We start from the raw sequence: 18,562 nt of genomic DNA on the forward strand, positions 1-18,562 counted from the left end.
ATCTTTACTGAGAAATATCCTCATTTTCTGCTATATATAATAAATATGTTTTCAAAATATAGCAAGCACATTAATCTTAATTTAGTGCTAAAGTTTTATGAACTGGCTATATGTCTATCAGTGTGATACATTTGTTCAGAGCTCCAGTGAATGTTGTAAGTTGCAGCCTGAACAGGATAATAACATGAAAATCCCTTCTTAAGTATTTAAATCTTCTTTGTCAGCAGGACTTAAAACTGCCAGAGACACATACAGCATAAAATGCTTTGGTATTGTTTCCTTACATGCAAATAAAATACAAGGGAAGATAGACATGATGTACATCCCTGGAGAGATAGCCATTGGTCCTGGCATACAGGTATGACTGATCTCCTTTTCATGTCTGAGATGGTTGAACCTTAACCAGACATGCTGCAGTACAAGCAGAGGGCCAGGGCTCCTCCTTTGTCATTTTTTAGAGAAGGATCTGGAAGACCCCGTGGTAATGAGGACAGATTTCGACTGGGTAGAGGTTCTACCAGCTATCAGTGGAACTCTGAAAGCAATTTTGTTTATTACATTGAGGATGAAGATGATGATGTAGAGGAACTGAGATGGGCGGAACGAGAAGAAAAACGACTGGATGGATGGAAAAAGCAGTTCATTTCTAGCCATGAACATGGATCCTATGATGATGACCAAGACATACGTTTACTTTCACCCTCTGTTTTTGGAAATGCTCGCAGCAACTTGCTACATATCAACGTGGGTGGGACAGCGTACTTTATATCCTATATGGTAGCAGCTAGTTATCCCAAAACTCGGATAGGGCGATTGGCAACATATACAGATCAGCAACGTAAACTAGATCTATGTGATGATTACAGCCCAGTGGAGGATGTCTATTTCTTTGACCGTGACCCAGCTATATTCCATCATATCTACAACTTCTATCGTACTGGGGTGTTGTGGATAAGGAATGAGTTGTGCCCTCGCAGTTTTCTGGAAGAAATCAACTATTGGGGTGTAAGGGTAAAACATACTCCTCGTTGCTGTCGGATATCATTTGAGGAGAGGCAAGATGAGCTCAGTGAACAGTTAAAGATCCAAAGAGAACTTAAAGCTGAAATGGAGACTGAGGAGAATGAGGAACTCTTTAGAGGAATGCTTTATGGACAGCTGAGACGCCATATCTGGAACTTAATGGAGAAACCCTTCTCTTCAGTCACAGCCAAGGCCATGGCAGTAGCATCCAGCTTCTTTGTTCTCATATCGGTTGTGGCTATGACACTTAACACAGTTGAAGATATGCAATACAAAAATGCTGCTGGGCTTGCTAGTGGTAGACCTTATCTGGAGCATGTGGAGACCATCTGTATTGCATTCTTTACTTTAGAGTACATATTACGTCTCATCTCAACTCCAGACATACAGCATTTTTTGCGCAGTGTTCTAAACGCTGTGGACCTCATTGCAATATTGCCACTCTATTTACAAATGCTTCTTGAAAAGTTTTCTGATGAGGATGAAGGTGGTAAAAGGTCCAGCCATGAGCATGAAATAGAGGCTGTAGGACGAGTCGGCAAAGTTGGACAAGTACTTCGAATAATGAGACTGATGCGTATATTCCGTATCCTTAAGCTGGCACGCCATTCTACAGGACTAAGAGCGTTTGGGTTTACTCTTCGACAGTGCTACCAACAAGTGGGCTGTCTATTACTCTTCATTGCCATGGGAATCTTTTCTTTTTCAGCTATGGTCTACACGGTTGAACATGATGTCACTGGCACAAACTTCACAAGTATTCCTCATGCCTGGTGGTGGGCAGCAGTAAGTGTTGCTTTTGCTTTTCACACAAAGCTGCAAATTTTCTGATTTGTCTGAATGCACACACATAAATATAAATATATATATATATATATACATACACACACACTTGACTAATCTAGTAAATAATATGAATGAATCACGATTGTCTAGCTTCTTAATATCTTTAATTCTCTACAGATCAGATGTATTTATGCCTTAATATTCAGACAAATCAAACATAATTTAATTCGCATTTCCCCTGGTTTGATCTTCACTACTAGGGTTACATTTTAATAAAAAAAGAAAACAATGGAATAGCATTAAATACATACATTACTACATTTTCCAATCTGAGGAATGAACTGCATGTAAATAACAAGTATTTTTATAGTATGTAAAGAAATTTGCACAAAGAAGAAATATCCCTTGCTATTTTCTGTTCCAGAAAACTAGTTTAAATTTCAAAGTTTTATGAACTGGCCATATGTCTATCATTGTGACAAAAGGGAGAGAATACACTATACTGTAAATTAGATGTAAGGGGTTAGAGCAAGAGTGAGTCGTGACAAATCATATTTTCAGTATCTAATATATGTGCATAAAAGTGCCACATTACTAACATTGTGGAGTCTTGAGTCTCACTAGAGCATGGGTTGTCAAACTGGCGGCCCTCCAGCTGCTGCAGAACTATAAGTCCCATGAGGTATTGCAAGGTTGACAGTTACAAGCATGACTCCCACAGCCAGAGGCATGATGGGACTTGTAGTTCTGCAACAGCTGGAGGGTCGCCAGTTTGACACCCCTGCACTAGAGGGACAATCTTACAAAATAATATGACAACCCCCTCCAGAAAGAATATATACTGTATCTATCTATCTATCTATCTATCTATCTATCTATCTATCTATCTATCTATCTATCTATATATATATATATAGATTGATAACAAATGTATTTACCTTCACAAACAGGAAATGCAAAAGAGTACCCAGTTAGGTAGCACCACTGAGATTTGCCATAGCATACAAAAGACAATCCTATCTTCACTATACATAAAGCAGTCCTCTCCTAAGCGATGTCCTTAAATTTGCTAAGGCCTACTTAACAAAGGTCCAACAAATCCAATCAATGTTTCATACAACCTAATTAAAATGTTATGAATGAATTGAATTTTACAAGAGCCCACATACCTTCAGCTTTTGGTACCATTCTAAACTCAGCAGACTGTACAGGTTCGATCACGTAAAAAGCATCTCAAGTAGACGGGTTACTAGGGCTTACAGCACACTGCCTTATAAAAGAACTACAGATTTTATATTGAATTTATTACATTAATACAGTTGTGCTCATAAGTTTACATAACCTGGCAGAATTTATGATTTCTTGGCCATTTTTCAGAGAATATGAATGATAACACAAAAACTTTTCTTTCACTCATGGTTAGTGTTTGGCTGAAGCCATTTATTATCAAATCAAACGTGTCTACTCTTTTTAAATCATAATCACAACGGAAACTACCCAAATGACCCTGATCAAAAGAAAACATACCCTGGTGATTTTGGCCTGATAACATGCACACAAGTTGACACAAAGGGGTTTGAATGGCTATCAAAGGTAACCATCCTCACCTGTGATCTGTTTGCTAGTAATTAGTGTTTGTGTATAAAAGGTCAATAAGTTCCTGGACTCCTGATAGACCCTTTCCAGTGCTGCACTGACATTTCTGGATTCTAAATCATGGGGAAAGAAAAAGAATTGTCAAGGAATTGAGAATTCCAATCAGCAGTGTTTAAACTCTAATCAAGAAGTGGAAAATGAGAGGTTCTGTTGAAACCAAACCACGGTCAGGTAGACCAACTAACATTTTAGCTACAAATGCCAGGAGAATTGTTTGAGATGCAAAGAAAAACCCTTAAATACGTTAAGGCGAAATACAGGACTCTCTGAAAACATGTGATGTGGTTTAAAGATGCACAATAAGAGACACTTGAAGAAAGATGGGCTGCATGGTCGAGTCGCCAGAAGAAAGCCACTACTATGCAAAATGTCATAAAGTATCCCACTTACAATACGCCAAACAGCACAGAGACAAGCCTCAAACCTTCTGGCACAAAGTCATTTGGAGTGATTAGACCAATTTTGAGCTTTTAGGTCACAACCATAGACACTACATTTGGAAAGGAGTCAACAAGGCCTATGATGAAGGGTACACCATTCCTACTGTGAAACACGGAGGTGGATCGCTGATGTTTTGGGGATGTGTGAGCTACAAAGGCACAGGAAATTTGGTCAAAATTGATGGCAAGATGAATGCAGTATGCTATCAAAAAATACTGGAGGAACATTTACATTCATCAGCCAGGAAGCTGTGCATGGGACGTACTTGGACATTCCAACATGCCAATGATCCAAAACACAAGGCCAAGTCAACCTGTCATTGGCTACAGCAGAATAAAGCAAAGGTTCTGGAGTGGCCATTTCAGTCTCCTGGAAGCTTTTTGCCAAGAGAAATTGGCAGCTTTACTATCTGAGAAGATAAAGAGCCCTATCCACAAATACCACAAAATACTTCAAGCTGTCATTGATGTTAAAGGTAGCAATACACGGTATTAAGAACTGTGGTATGTAAACTTTTGATCAGGGTCATTTTGGGTAGTTTCTGTTGTGATTATTATTTAAAAAGTGTAAACACAGTTGATTGATAATAAATGGCTTCAGCCAAACACTAACCATGTGAAAGTGAAGTTTTTTGATAGAAAGAAATGTTTATGTGTTATCATTCATATTCTCTGAAAAATGGCCATGAAATCATAAATTCCACCAGGGTATGTAAACTTATGAGCACAACTGTGTGTATATATATATATATATATATATATATAATACTGTATAAACTTAAAGTGTGTGTTAATGCTAATGAGCCGATGTCAATCCTTCAGTCTGAATCAGCACAGTAATCAATAATCACTTTTCCCATGCTAAAATATAAATGTCAAATACGTTTGGAATTAACTTTTTAAAACAGTTATATTTCTGCTAACCAGTCTATCTTCCAAACTGGTAAGGACGGGAGAGGCCAAGACTTGTTAGGAGGGTATGTAGCTTCCTTCCACATCACATCAGGATGGAGCAGGGGGTGTGTTTCTATTGTAGGTGCACAGCTGAAGTCATCAGCATCAGACAGATTATCTATGTAATAAGTGTCAGAAAGAGCAGGGCTGGGCAGGGGGCATGGCAGGAAAGGGGACTAAATCACTACAGGCACACTGCCCTGAAGTTTCGCTCAGCTGCCAAAAAGCAAAGAAAGACTGGAAAGAAAGACACATATTTAATAATACATTTAACAGGTACACACTTAAAGCGGTGTTCTGCCCAAAAAATTAATAATTAAAAGCCAGCAGCTACACATACAAAGCTGCTGGCAGTTAACAATAGGACATTTACCTATCCTGGAGTCCCATGATGTTGACACTGCAGCTGATGTTTCCATCAGCTGTTGGGTGCTGCCGCCGCCATTGCAAAAAAGGGTACCCGGCTGTGTAGCCTTACAACTTCACGCCGGGAACCCTACTGCACATGTGCGAGGCCCCGCTTCTCTCTGCTACTGGTCTGGTGTCAGGGAGAGGAGGAGGTGAAAGCACCACGGTGATGTCACGGGCCGTGGCCCAGACTCCCGGAAGTGGGAACAGGATACCTGTCCTCAAAGAGGGATCACCATTGAGATATGGTGCAAGAGCACCTGTAATATACGGCCCATCTGTCCCTCACCTGGATCCAAGTAACACCAATACACAGTTTAAACTTTTAGCTGGGCTTTATTAGAACTAGCGATAAGCCCTGAAAAGAGATAAACTGATTAACAGAATACCAATATTAAATGCAATGATATAGTACAACCACTCAGCAAATTAAAACAGGAATGGTGTTTGTTCACTTTAACTACTTCAGCTCCGGACCAATAAACACCTTAAGGACCAGAGGTCTTTTTGCAATTTCGCACTGCGCTGCTTTAATTGGTAATTGCGCGGTCATGCAATATTGCACCCAAACGAAATTTGCGTCCTTTTCTTCCCACAAATAGAGCTTTCTTTTGATGGTATTTGATTGCCTCTGCGATTTTTTTTTTTTGCGATATAAATGGAAAAAGAGCGAAAATTTTGAAAAAAAAGATATTTTCTTCTTTTTGTTATAAGAAAAATCTAATAAACTAAATTTTAGTCATACATTGAGGGCAAAATTTATTCAGCCACATGTCTTTAGTAAAAAAAATGTCAATAAGCGTATATTTTTTGGTTTGCGCAAAAGTTATAGCGTCTACAAACTAGAGTACATTTTCTGGAATTTACACAGCTTTTAATTTATGACTGCCGATCTCATTTCTTGAGGTGCTAAAATGGCAGGGCAGTACAAATCCCCCCCAAATGACCCCATTTTGGAAAGTAGACACCCCAAGGAAATTGCTGATGGGTATGTTGAGCCCATTGAATATTTATTTTTTTTGTCCTAAGGGATTGAATAATGACAAAAAAAAAATATTTTTTACAAAAAGTTGTCACTAAATGATATATTGCTCACACATGCCATGGTTATATGTGGAATTGCACCCCAAAATATATTCCGCTACTTCTTCCGAGTATGGGGATACCACATGTGTGGGACTTTTTGGGAGTCTAGTCGCGCACGGCACCCCGAAAACCAATCACCACCTTCAGGATTTCTAAGGGTGCAAATTTTTGATTTAACTCCTCACTACCTATCACAGTTTCGAAGGCCATAAAATGCCAAAATAGCACAAAACCCCCCAAAATGACCCCATTTTGGAAAGTAGACACCCCAAGCTATTTACTGAGAGGCATGTTGAGTCCATGGAATATTTTATATTTTGCCACAAGTTGCGGGAATATTACAAACTTTTTTTTTTTTGCACCAAGTTGTCACTAAATGATATATTGCTCACACATGCTATGGGCATATGTGAAATGACACCCCAAAATACATTCTGCTGCTTCTCCTGAGTACGGGGATACCACATGTGTGGGACTTTTTGGGAGTCTAGTCGCGCACGGCACCCCGAAAACCAATCACCACCTTCAGGATTTCTAAGGGTGCAAATTTTTGATTTAACTCCTCACTACCTATCACAGTTTCGAAGGCCATAAAATGCCAAAATAGCACAAAACCCCCCAAAATGACCCCATTTTGGAAAGTAGACACCCCAAGCTATTTACTGAGAGGCATGTTGAGTCCATGGAATATTTTATATTTTGCCAAAAGTTGCGGGAATATTACAAACTTTTTTTTTTTTGCACAAAGTTGTCACTAAATGATATATTGCTCACACATGCTACGGGCAGAAGTCAAATTACACCCCAAAATAAATTCTGCTGCTTCTCCCGAGTACGGGGATACCACATGTGGGGGACTTTTTGGGAGCCTAGCCACGTACGGGACCCCGAAAACCAAGCACTGCCTTCCGGATTTAAATATAAAATGCTACCAAAAAACCTGTTAGCGATGGCAGGGATCAAGCCTGACTCTGCGATCGCTGCAGTTATGTGTTTAGTGTTTTGTAAGTGACAGTGATCGATCGATACTGCACTTGGGTGGGCTGGGCAGAGGGGCAAAACGCAGGTGCTAGCAGGTATCTGGGCTGATCCCGCTAACAATGCGTTTTTTTTGGAACCCTAAACTGCTGGGGACGCTAGTATAGATCTGATCAGATCAGTTATTGATCTGTTCAGATTCTATAGCACTACGGGAGGTGTATGCTTTGCGTGTGGGTGTTAGCGGTACTGGCACTAACCTAGCGCTGCCTGGGGCGACGCAGACCCTGACCCTAAAACCTAATTGATATCACCCGCTAGGTAGTATATGGGGGTCCCTGGCGCTATATAAAAACCTGACGGGGAACCTAAATAACTAACTGGCTAACCAGCGTCACCAGTGACACTTATACTGTGATCGCTGGTGAAAGGGGGTGAAAGGGTTAACTAGCAGCAATCAGGGGGTTAAAACCATTATTGGGTAGTATATCGGGGTACCTAGCGCTATAAAAACCTGGCGGTGAACCTAAAAAAATAACTAGCTACCTAGCGACACTAGCGACACTGATGCAGCGATCAGAAAAATTATCGCTTAGTGACACTGGCAAAAGGGGGTGAAAGGGTTAACTAGCGGAAATCAGGGGGTTAAAACCATTATTGGGTAGTATATCGGGGTACCTAGCGCTATAAAAACCTGGCGGTGAACCTAAAAAAATAACTAGCTACCTAGCGACTGTAGCGACACTAATGCAGCGATCAGAAAAACGATCGCTTAGTGACACTGGCAAAAGGGGGTGAAAGGGTTAACTAGCGGCAATCAGGGGGTTAAAACCATTATTGGGTAGTATATCGGGGTACCTAGCGATATAAAAACCTGGTGGTGAACCTAAAAAAATAACTAGCTACCTAGCGACACATGCAGCGATCAGAAAAATGATCGCTTAGTGACACTGGCAAAAGGGGGTGAAAGGGTTAACTCTAGGGGCAATCAGGGGGTTAAATCTTTATTGGGGGGTGATAGGGGGCTACCCTGGACCTAACACTAACTGTCCTGACAGTTTTTACTGTCACAACTGACACTGAATGCATTGATCAGTAAAGAAATGATCAATGCAATCAGTGACACTGTGACTGGGGGGGGAGGGGGCGGGGGGGATCGGGGGGCGATCGGGGGGGGATCGGGGGGGGGGGGGTTTGTGTGCCTGTGTGTACCTACATGTCAGTGTAGTGTTGGTGCACACTTACTATTTGTCTTCTCCTCGTAGTCCGGTCAAAAAGACCGCCCCGAGGAGAATGACATCACTTCCTCCTTCCTGTGTAAAGAATACACAGTGGGAGGAAGCTTCTCATTGGCCAGGAGCGATCCAGAGGGGGTGGCCAAAAACCAACGGCCATCCCCTCATCACGGAGCGCTCCTGGAGCGAACCGGACCGTCGTATCCAACGGGAGGGGGTCCGATCGGACCCCCCACCCGCTGGAAGGCAGGCACGTACATCTACGTGATTGTGCCTGCCTGTGCCATTGTGTTCACGTACATTGGCAATACGGCGGTCCTGAAGTGGTTAACCTCCAGTGAGAGGCCTATTTACACACACACAAAGTCTGCCAGCGTTGGGGCCCTTTAAATCCTGCGCTTGAGTACTCAGACTTTTGTGAAGCAATATTTGTAATCCACAGAATGGAAAGGGGTATTTTTGCAAAGTGTCACAGGGTAACAAAGATTAACAGATGCAGTGATCCACCTTCAGATAGAGCTGCATTAGTGGTAAATAGGACCTAGCAGGATTAAGCAAGATCCACTCACACAAGGATGACAGAAGATCTCTCACGATTAGATGCACTTGATATATCTTCCTTCCAGCAATTGGTAGATTGATCGCCGTTTCAGTCGACTGGATGGTTATGGGTGCAACACATGCTACAGAATCCTCTGAATTGGATGATGATGATGATTGCTGCACTACTGAAATTCGTCTCTAGATTTCACTGCACTGTTAGCACAACTACGGTAATCAGGCAAAAAAGGGCAGAATAACACACTGCAAAATCCCCTCTCAAATCTGCACCTCCCTTTAGGAGAGTCACGGAAAGAATCACAGGCTCTGGAAGTGCTCAGTAGACAAGCACATGGGACACTTCCCCCTGTCTGGCTCCCACAATGCCTGTCTGCCCCTGCTCCTGTGTCCTCCACTCTCCCCCCTCCCCCCCAATCACAGCTCTCCTGGGCTAATATTCAATCCTTCTGTCCTTCCTTGTTTTTGTTGTTAGGGGTGGGCTTCCTTCTTAGCTACAGCAGTAACCAATCTGCCTTAAATTGTGCAGCTGTACCCCATAGTGTCTCTCCTGGGCTGCTATCAGTTTAGCCAGAAAATGCAATGCAATGATTCAGAGAGCAATTCTCTGCATATATTACAGAGGCAATACTAAGCCAGTGCTACAAATATATATATATATATATTTTTTTTTTTTTTTCGTACTGTCACCAGTCACTGTCCCTGATTACCAGCACAGCAGTTATATGATGACACGCTGTACTGCACTGGTGACAGTATATTAAAAAAAAATAATTAACTTTTTTTTTTAATTTCTTGATTTTCCAAAAAGGTATGACAAAAAAATTACAAAGTCAAAAAAACTCGCTATGGCTCTTACTAAATACCTTTGACTGTCTACTTTCCAAAAATGGGTAATTTGGGGGATATTTGTACTATCCTGACATTTTTTGGCCTCAAGAACTGAGATAGGCCATCAGTACATCAGGATTGATCAATTTTCAGATATACAATGCCTTGAAAAAGTATTCACACCCCTTGAAATTTTCCACATTTTGTCATGTTACAACCAAAAATGTACTGTATTTTATTGGGATTTTATGTGATAGGCCAGCACAAAGTGCCACATAGTTGTGAAGTTGAAGTAAAAGGATAAATGTTTTTTTTAAATGTTTTACAAATAAATATGTGAAAAATGTGGCGTGCATTATTTATTTATATTCAGACCCCCTAAGTCAATCAATACTTTGTAGAACCACCTTTCACTGCAAGTAAAGCTGCAATTCTTTTTTGGGGATGTCTCTACTAGCTTTGCACATCTAGAGATTGACATTTTTGCCCATTCTTTGCAAAATAGCTCAAGCTCTGTCAGAGTGGATGGAGAGTGAACAGAAATTGTCAAGTCTTGCCACAGATTCTCAATTGGATTTAGGTCTGGACTTTGACTGGACCATTCTAAGACATGAATATGCTGTGATCTAAACCATTCCATTGTAGCTTTGGCTGTATGCTTAGGGTTGTTGTCCTGCTGGAAGGTGAACCTTCTAAGATTGCCCTGTATTTGGCTCCATGCCCCTGCTGAAGAAAAGCATCCCCACAACATGATGCTGCCACCACCATGTTTCACAGTGGGGATGGTGTGTTCAGGTGAAGTACAGTTAGTTTTCCTCCACACATAGCATTTTGCCTTTAGGCCAAAAAGTAAAATTTTGGTCTTAGCTGACCAGAGCACCTTCCACATGTTTACTGTGTCCCCCACATGGCTCCTTGCAAACTGCAAGACGGACTTCTTATGGCCTTCTTTCAACAATGGCTTTCTTCTAACCACTCTTCCATAATGGCCAGATTTGTGGAGTGCACAACTAATAGTTGTCCTGTGGACAGATTTTCCCACCTGAGCTGTGGATCTCTGCAGCTCCTCCAGAGTTACCATGGGCCTCTTGGCTGCTTCTCTGATTAATGCTCTCCTTGCTCAGTCTGTCAGTTTAGGTGGATGGCAATGTCTTGGTATGTTTGCAGTTGTGCCATACTCTTTCCATTTTCAGATGATGGAATGAACAGTGCTCCGTGAGATGTTCAAAGCTTGGGATATTCTTTTATAACCTAACCCTGCGTTAAACTTCTCCACAACTTTATCCCTGACCTGTCTGGTGTGTTCCTTGGCCTTTATTATGCGGTTTGTTCACTAAGGTTCTCGAACAAATCTTTGAGGGCTTCACAGAACAGCTGTATTTATACTGAGATTAAATTATACACAGGTGGACTCTATTTACTAATTAGGTGACTTCTGAAGGCAATTGGTTCCATCGGTTTTTAGTTAGGGGTATCAAAGTAAAAGGGGCTGAATACAAATGCACGCCACACTTTTCAGATGTTTATTTGTAAGAAAAAATTGAAAACCATGTATCTATTTCCTTTTACTTCACAATTTTGTGCCACTTTGTATTGGTCTAGAACAGTGATGGCAAACCTTGGCACCCCAGATGTTTTGGAACTACATTTCCCATGATGCTCAGCTACACTGCAGAGTGCATGAGCATCATGGGAAATGTAGTTCCAAAACATCTGGGGTGCCAAGGTTCACCATCACTGGTCTAGAACATAAAATCCCAATAAAATACATTTACATTTTTGGTTGTAACATGACAAAATGTGGAAAATTTCAAGGGGCATGAATACTTTTTCCAGGCACTGTATATATCATAGTTTGTGAAAAGTAAAAAATTGGCCTGGGCAGGAAGGAGGTAAAAGTGCCCAGTATTGAAGTAATTTGCAGGGATTTCTTCTCATTTCCTGTTTGTCATTCAGACCTTAACAATTTCCATCCTTGGATTTTTTTCAGCAATACAGACAGAAATGGTAATCAACTGTCATCATTAGCCATTAGAAAAATAAATACATTTTGAAAACTTTTCAAACAAAATTCTTACTGTGTATGGCTATAGTTTTACAAACATTACCCTGTTTACTTCTACCTTGTATTGCTCTTATTAGACGATATATACTGTATAGCACTCATTAACCTTTTCTACACGTCCCTGATTGTCATACCTTTGTACGTACTTTTATACCTCATTTATTACCTATAAATCATTAAATGTATACTGAGACCATTGCTTAGTAGTGCACCAAATTTGTATACTGTACCTTTGATACACTTTTTGTTTTAAATTTGCCCCCTTCTACTTTCGACACACAGTTTTTCAATGCCCAAGAGTTTTGGCCCCCCTGGAATCAGAATGATAGACATTTGAAAAGCATACAGGGACATCATCATTTATATTTTTCTTCCAAATATTAATATGTTTTGACCTTTATCTTAATTTATAAGCAGTTTTTTTTCCACATAAATGTTGCCACATGGGCATTCACGTATCTAAATCACATGTGCTATTACAAGTAATGAACTGTCTAACCTTAACTTTAATCTTCTTCCTCTTTTCTGTATTTTTTTTTTTACAGTTTTTCATGCTTTACATTACCAGGGTATACTGAAGAGATAGATATTGAGAGTTAGAAGAAATTGCTCAATCGTTGATGATGACAATAAACAATCCAATAAAAAAAAGATTTATGTTAAGCCCCATACACACTATCAGATTTTCTGCTGATTTTTTCCATCAGATTTACCAAAACCATATAATATGAGGTCAAACCTTAGGGGTTTCAATTTGTATGCAATCAGGCAGGCCCTTGTACTACATGGTTTTGGTAAATCTGAAGGAAAAAATCAGCAGACAATCTGATAGTGTGTATGGGGCTTTAAAAGCATCAAAAGACAAAGAAGTAATTAGAAAGGACGTTGAAGGGAGCAGAATTTATTAGGGAAAATTTTAAATAAAGAAATGGGATAGAATATGTGGTTATAATGAAATTGGGTAGTCAAGACCATCAGTTTGGTAGAGTTAAAAAAAACACTGGTATTTTTTTTCCATTGTGCAAAGCATGCAAAACTAAAATAATGAGAAGAAAAGGAAGGAAACTAAAACATAAAGAGGAAGAATTAAGGTTAGACAGTTCATTATTAGTAATAGCACATATATTAAAATGATCATGTGAAAAAAAAATATTTTTGTGGAAACTACTCAAAATGAGAAGAGGGGTGAAGAAAACATTTTAAGAAAAAGAAAAATCTCAGTGTCCTTGTACACTCTGCAAAGATCTACAATTATGACCCTGTGGGGCTTAAAGGGATTGTAAAGGTGGAAGTTTTGTTTTTTTATCTTAATGTATTCTATGCATTAAGAAAAAAAAAAAAACCTTCTGTGTGCAGCCCCTCAACTCCACTAATACTTACTCGAGCCCATCTTTATCCAGCAGTGTTGCAGGAGTGACTCAGCTGCCCAGGACTCCCCTCCTCATTGTCTAAGACAGCAGCGTGGTGCGATTGGCTCCCGCTGCTGTCAATCAACGACAGTCAGTCTGAATGGACACAGGGAGCTGTGACTCGGCTCAGGTGCCCCCATAGCAAACTGCTTGCTGTGGGGCAACTCAACAGGAGGGAGGGGCCAGGAGCACAGAAGAGAGACCAGAGAAGAGGAGGATCTAGGCCACTCTATGCAAACCACCTAAAGAAAGAGAAGTTAAGTATGACGTTTTTTTTTTTTAACCACTTAAGCCCCGGACCAATTTGCAGCCAAAGGACCAGGCCCCTTTTTGCGATTCGGCACTGCGTCGCTTTAACTGACAATTGCACGGTCATGCGACGTGGCTCCCAAACAAAACTGGCGTCCTTTTTTCCCACAAATAGAGATTTCTTTTGGTGGTATTTGATCACCTCTGCGGTTTTTATTTTTTGTGCTATAAACAAAAATAGAGCGACAATTTTGAAAAAAATTCAATATTTTTTACTTTTTGCTATAATAAATATCCCCAAAAAATATATAAAAAAAATTTTTCCCTCAGTTTAGGCCGATACGTATTCTTCTACCTATTTTTGGTTAAAAAAAAAAAGCAATTAAAGATTGTTGATTGGTTTGCGCAAAAGTTATAGCGTTTACAAAATAGGGGATAGTTTTATATCATATTAATATTTTTTTTTTTACTAGTAATGGCAGCGATCAGTGATTTTTATTGTGACTGTGACATTATGGCAGACACATCGAATCATCATTTAAATGCATTGATTCCTGTGTAAATGACACTGGCAGTGAAGGAGTTAACCACAAGGGGGCAGTGTAATGTTATGTATGACGTTATGTGTTTTTTTTATTGTAGGGGAGCGTGGCCTGGCATGTGATGTCACTGATCGTCCTTCCCTATAAAAGGGAAGAGACGATTGGTGACAGCAACACAGGGAAGCACGGGGAGAGGTTTGTTTACACAGACCTCTCCTCGTTCTTCAGCTCTGTGACCCAATCGCGGGACACGGTCACGAAGCACAGGACTTAAAGAATCACGTACCGGTACATGATTGTGCCCATCCGTGCCATTCTGCCGACATATATCGGCATGAGGCGGTCCTTAAGTAGTTAAACGAGATTTTACAATCACTTCAAAGGCTAAGTTCACCTTTCTTTTCTAAATTACAGCTCCCCTATGTACCAATATTCCATACTTCCATGTACTTCTGTTGCAGAAAAGATAAAGCTTTCTTAGTATTTGGAGAAAGCCTTACCCGTCCAGCTCCAGCTTGCTTTATAAAAAAGTTCATGACTTCCTGGTATGTAGATTTGGGACGTGAAAACTTGGTACACTAACAAGTAATGGATAAAACGAAAGTATAAAGAGATCTATATACAGTGCCTACAAGTAGTATTCAACCCCCTGCAGATTTAGCAGGTTTACACATTCGGAATTAACTTGGCATTGTGACATTTGGACTGTAGATCAGCCTGGAAGTGTGAAATGCACTGCAGCAAAAAAGAATGTTATTTCTTTGTTTAATTTTTTTTTAAATAGTGAAAAGTTTATTCAGAGGGTCAATTATTATTCAACCCCTCAATTCAACAGAATTCTGTTTGGTTCCCCTAAAGTATTAAGAAGTAGTTCAGGCACAAAGAACAATGAGCTTCACATGTTTGGATTAATTATCTGTTTTTCCAGCCTTTTCTGACTATTTAAGACCCTCCCCAAACTTGTGAACAGCACTCATACATGGTCAACATGGGAAAGACAAAGGAGCATTCCGAGGCCATCAGAGACAAGATCGTGGAGGGTCACAAGGCTGGCAAGGGGTACAAAACCCTTTCCAAGGAGTTGGGCCTACCTGTCTCCACTGTTGGGAGCATCATCCGGAAGTGGAAGGCTTATGGAACTACTGTTAGCCTTCCATGGGCTGGACAGCCTTTGAAAGTTTCCTCCCGTGCCGAGGCCAGGCTTGTCCGAAGAGTCAAGGCTAACCCAAGGACAACAAGGAAGGAGCTCCGGGAAGATCTCATGGCAGTGGGGACATTGGTTTCAGTCAATACCATAAGTAACGTACTCCACCGCAATGGTCTCCGTTCCAGACAAGCCCGTAAGGTACCTTTACTTTCAAAGCGTCATGTCAAGGCTCGTCTACAGTTTGCTCATGATCACTTGGAGGACTCTGAGACAGACTGGTTCAAGGTTCTCTGGTCTGATGAGACCAAGATCGAGATCTTTGGTGCCAACCACACACGTGACGTTTGGAGACTGGATGGCACTGCATACGACCCAAAGAATACCATCCCTACAGTCAAGCATGGTGGTGGCAGCATCATGCTGTGGGTCTGCTTCTCAGCCAAGGGGCCTGGCCATCTGGTCCGCATCCATGGGAAGATGGATAGCACGGCCTACCTGGAGACTTTGGCCAAGAACCTCTGCTCCTCCATCAAGGACCTTAAGATGGGTCGTCATTTCATCTTCCAACAAGACAACGACCCAAAGCACACAGCCAAGAAAACCAAGGCCTGGTTCAAGAGGGAAAAAATCAAGGTGTTGCAGTGGCCTAGTCAGTCTCCTGACCTTAACCCAATTGAAAACTTGTGGAAGGAGCTCAAGATTAAAGTCCACATGAGACACCCAAAGAACCTAGATAACTTGGAGAAGATCTGCATGGAGGAGTGGGCCAAGATAACTCCAGAGACCTGTGCCGGCCTGATCAGGTCTTATAAAAGACAATTATTAGCTGTAATTGCAAACAAGGGTTATTCCACAAAATATTAAACCTAGGGGTTGAATAATAATTGACCCACACTTTTATGTTTAAAATTTATTAAAATTTAACTGAGCAACATAACTTTTTGGTTTGTAAGATTTATGCATCTGTTAATAAATCCTGCTCTTGTTTAAAGTTTGAAGGCTCTAACTTATTTGCATCTTATCAAACCTGCTAAATCTGCAGGGGGTTGAATACTACTTGTAGGCACTGTATAACCTGTAGCACTATTATAGGATGGTACTTCATATAAAGATTTAGTAATTGTAAGACAAAAGAGAATTGGTTTAAATGTGAGGGGATTTGGCTACTTGCTAACCGCCCAACTGGGAAAATACGTCATTATTTTGATGCTTAATACCGGGGTTATGGCTTCAGCTGGATGCCATAACCCCAGTATTAAAATTTTCCTCAGTCTCTGCTCTTTCTGCTAAAAGTAATCCGAACAGCTCATTAGCTGCTAAATCGCTTTTAAAAGTGTCGGGAGCAGTTGGTCCCCCCCTCTTGCCTCTTTCCGGTAGTTCTCAGGCTTACCTGGCCGACCGAAGAACTGATCCGGCACTTGTGGTGGCTGGCCACAGAGATGAGCAGAGGAAAGTTGGCCTCCGTTCATCTCTATGGCTTAGGAGAACTGAAGCGACGGCATGACCTCATTTCCAGTTTACGCCCGGATGTGAACACGCCCTTTTTTCTAAGCATTGAATCAATTTTTTTTTCTTTTTATTTATTTAATTCTTTCCTCTGTAGAGGAGAGACGTGGAGTCTTATTGACCCCAGATCTCTCCATAAACACCTGTCATGTTTTATTGTTGTCAGAAGAGATGTTTACATTTCTTGTGACAGTAGTAAAAATGATCAAAACAATGTAAAAGGACAATGTAAAAATAAAGAAAATGTAATAAAATAAATAATAATAAAAACATTTTTTAAATCACTTCATGTTGCCCGTGCTCGCACGCAGAAGCGAACCCATACATATGTCCCACCCACATATGTAAACAGTGTTTATATATTTTACATAATTTTAAATTAACAACTACACAAGGGGACCCCCTTTCCACTTTTTCCCCCCTTTCCACTTTTTCTATACTATAGAAAATGAATAGATTTTTGCATATTTTAACTCCTGGCATTTGGAACAATTCTGCGGCATTTTTTGGCTAAATACTTCACCAGATAGATAATGTTCCAGTACAATCAACATATCAAATTTTATTTAAAAAAAAAAAACGGAATTAGTGCACTTTTAGGCTTTCTTTATAAATAATGTAAATGACATCTGGGATGTGCAGAGGATGGTTTACCCTATGAGTACTAAAAAAGGAAACGGTGCTATAAAGAAAGTGAACACATGAACACTGTTGTTATTTTTACAGGTCAGCATCTCTACGGTGGGATATGGAGACACTTACCCAGAAACTCATCTTGGTCGTCTGTTTGCTTTCCTTTGCATTGCTTTTGGGATCATTCTAAATGGAATGCCCATTTCCATTCTTTATAACAAGTTTTCAGATTACTATAGCAAACTAAAATCCTATGAATATACTACAATTCGAAAGAAAAGAGGAAAAGTTAATTTTACTGGTCGAGCTATGAAGAAGATATCTGAGTGCTGTCCTGTGCCAACACGGCATCTGCCAGGACATCACTGAAGTGATCTACAAAGGATTAATCTGTATCTCTTACACTGACAAATTGCTTATTTCAAGGTAACATCATAGAAAAATTTCAACTTTTAGGAAAAGTAGAATATTTGCAAATCTATCCTATCTTCTGCATTAAAGCGGAACTTTATCCATAACAGTTTGATAACAGTTAATGTTCTTTAACAAAAGGAAATACATTCCACATTAATAATTGTGCAACCAAAATTAGTGTGCGCTGTAAATTGCCTCCAGCATTGCTCTTGTGTCTTCTTGCCGAAGGCTTCCATTTTGTTGAATAGTCACTTCCTCACTGACAACTCTTCCCCTCTCTTTGGTCTCAAAAACTATACATTACTTGCTGCAATTAAAATATGTACATCCTTTGTGTGTCTTGGCTCAATTTAAAAGGAAGTCTGACAGAAGCTTTACAGTGCTCAGTCTCAGGGAGAAAGGATAGAATATCAGGCAGATAAGATAAGACACTATCCTTGTAAGTTTAACTGTTTTGTGTCACCTTGGCAGCAGAGTTTGTCCTGTCACCTCTCATGATTTTCTTTTCTCCTTCCCTAATATTTGTTCCCTCCACACAGTCTTTGTAATTTCTGTTGCATTCTTACCCCTTCAACAAACAGTAAATCTTAAAACTGTCAGCTGATCGGCCTCTAGTGGCTCTGAATTTAAGCACAGCGCTGA

General features: G+C 40.3%; 1 protein-coding gene across 1 annotated transcript; it reads left to right on the plus strand.

Moving 5' to 3' along the window:
• Positions 1-275: 275 nt before the first annotated feature.
• Positions 276-18,250, plus strand: KCNV2 (potassium voltage-gated channel modifier subfamily V member 2). The gene is made up of 2 exons (XM_077475020.1): positions 276-1,809; positions 17,600-18,250. Exons 1-2 carry the CDS (start codon positions 409-411, stop codon positions 17,873-17,875), a joined length of 1,677 nt encoding a protein of 558 aa, XP_077331146.1. The 5' UTR covers positions 276-408; the 3' UTR covers positions 17,876-18,250.
• Positions 18,251-18,562: the final 312 nt, after the last annotated feature.

The sequence above is a fragment of the Lithobates pipiens genome, unplaced genomic scaffold, assembly GCF_037356315.1.
Source record: "Lithobates pipiens isolate NorthernLeopardFrog02 unplaced genomic scaffold, aLitPip1_a1.2 Scaffold_13, whole genome shotgun sequence".
Classification (NCBI taxonomy): domain Eukaryota; kingdom Metazoa; phylum Chordata; class Amphibia; order Anura; family Ranidae; genus Lithobates; species Lithobates pipiens.

Excerpts from the sequence above, each read along its gene's own strand:
- KCNV2 (XM_077475020.1), top strand. The coding sequence starts at position 409 with ATGCTGCAGTACAAGCAGAGGGCCAGGGCTCCTCCTTTGTCATTTTTT. Across the intron at positions 1,810-17,599 it reads ATGCCTGGTGGTGGGCAGCA|GTCAGCATCTCTACGGTGGG; the intron begins GTAAGTGTTGCT and ends TTATTTTTACAG.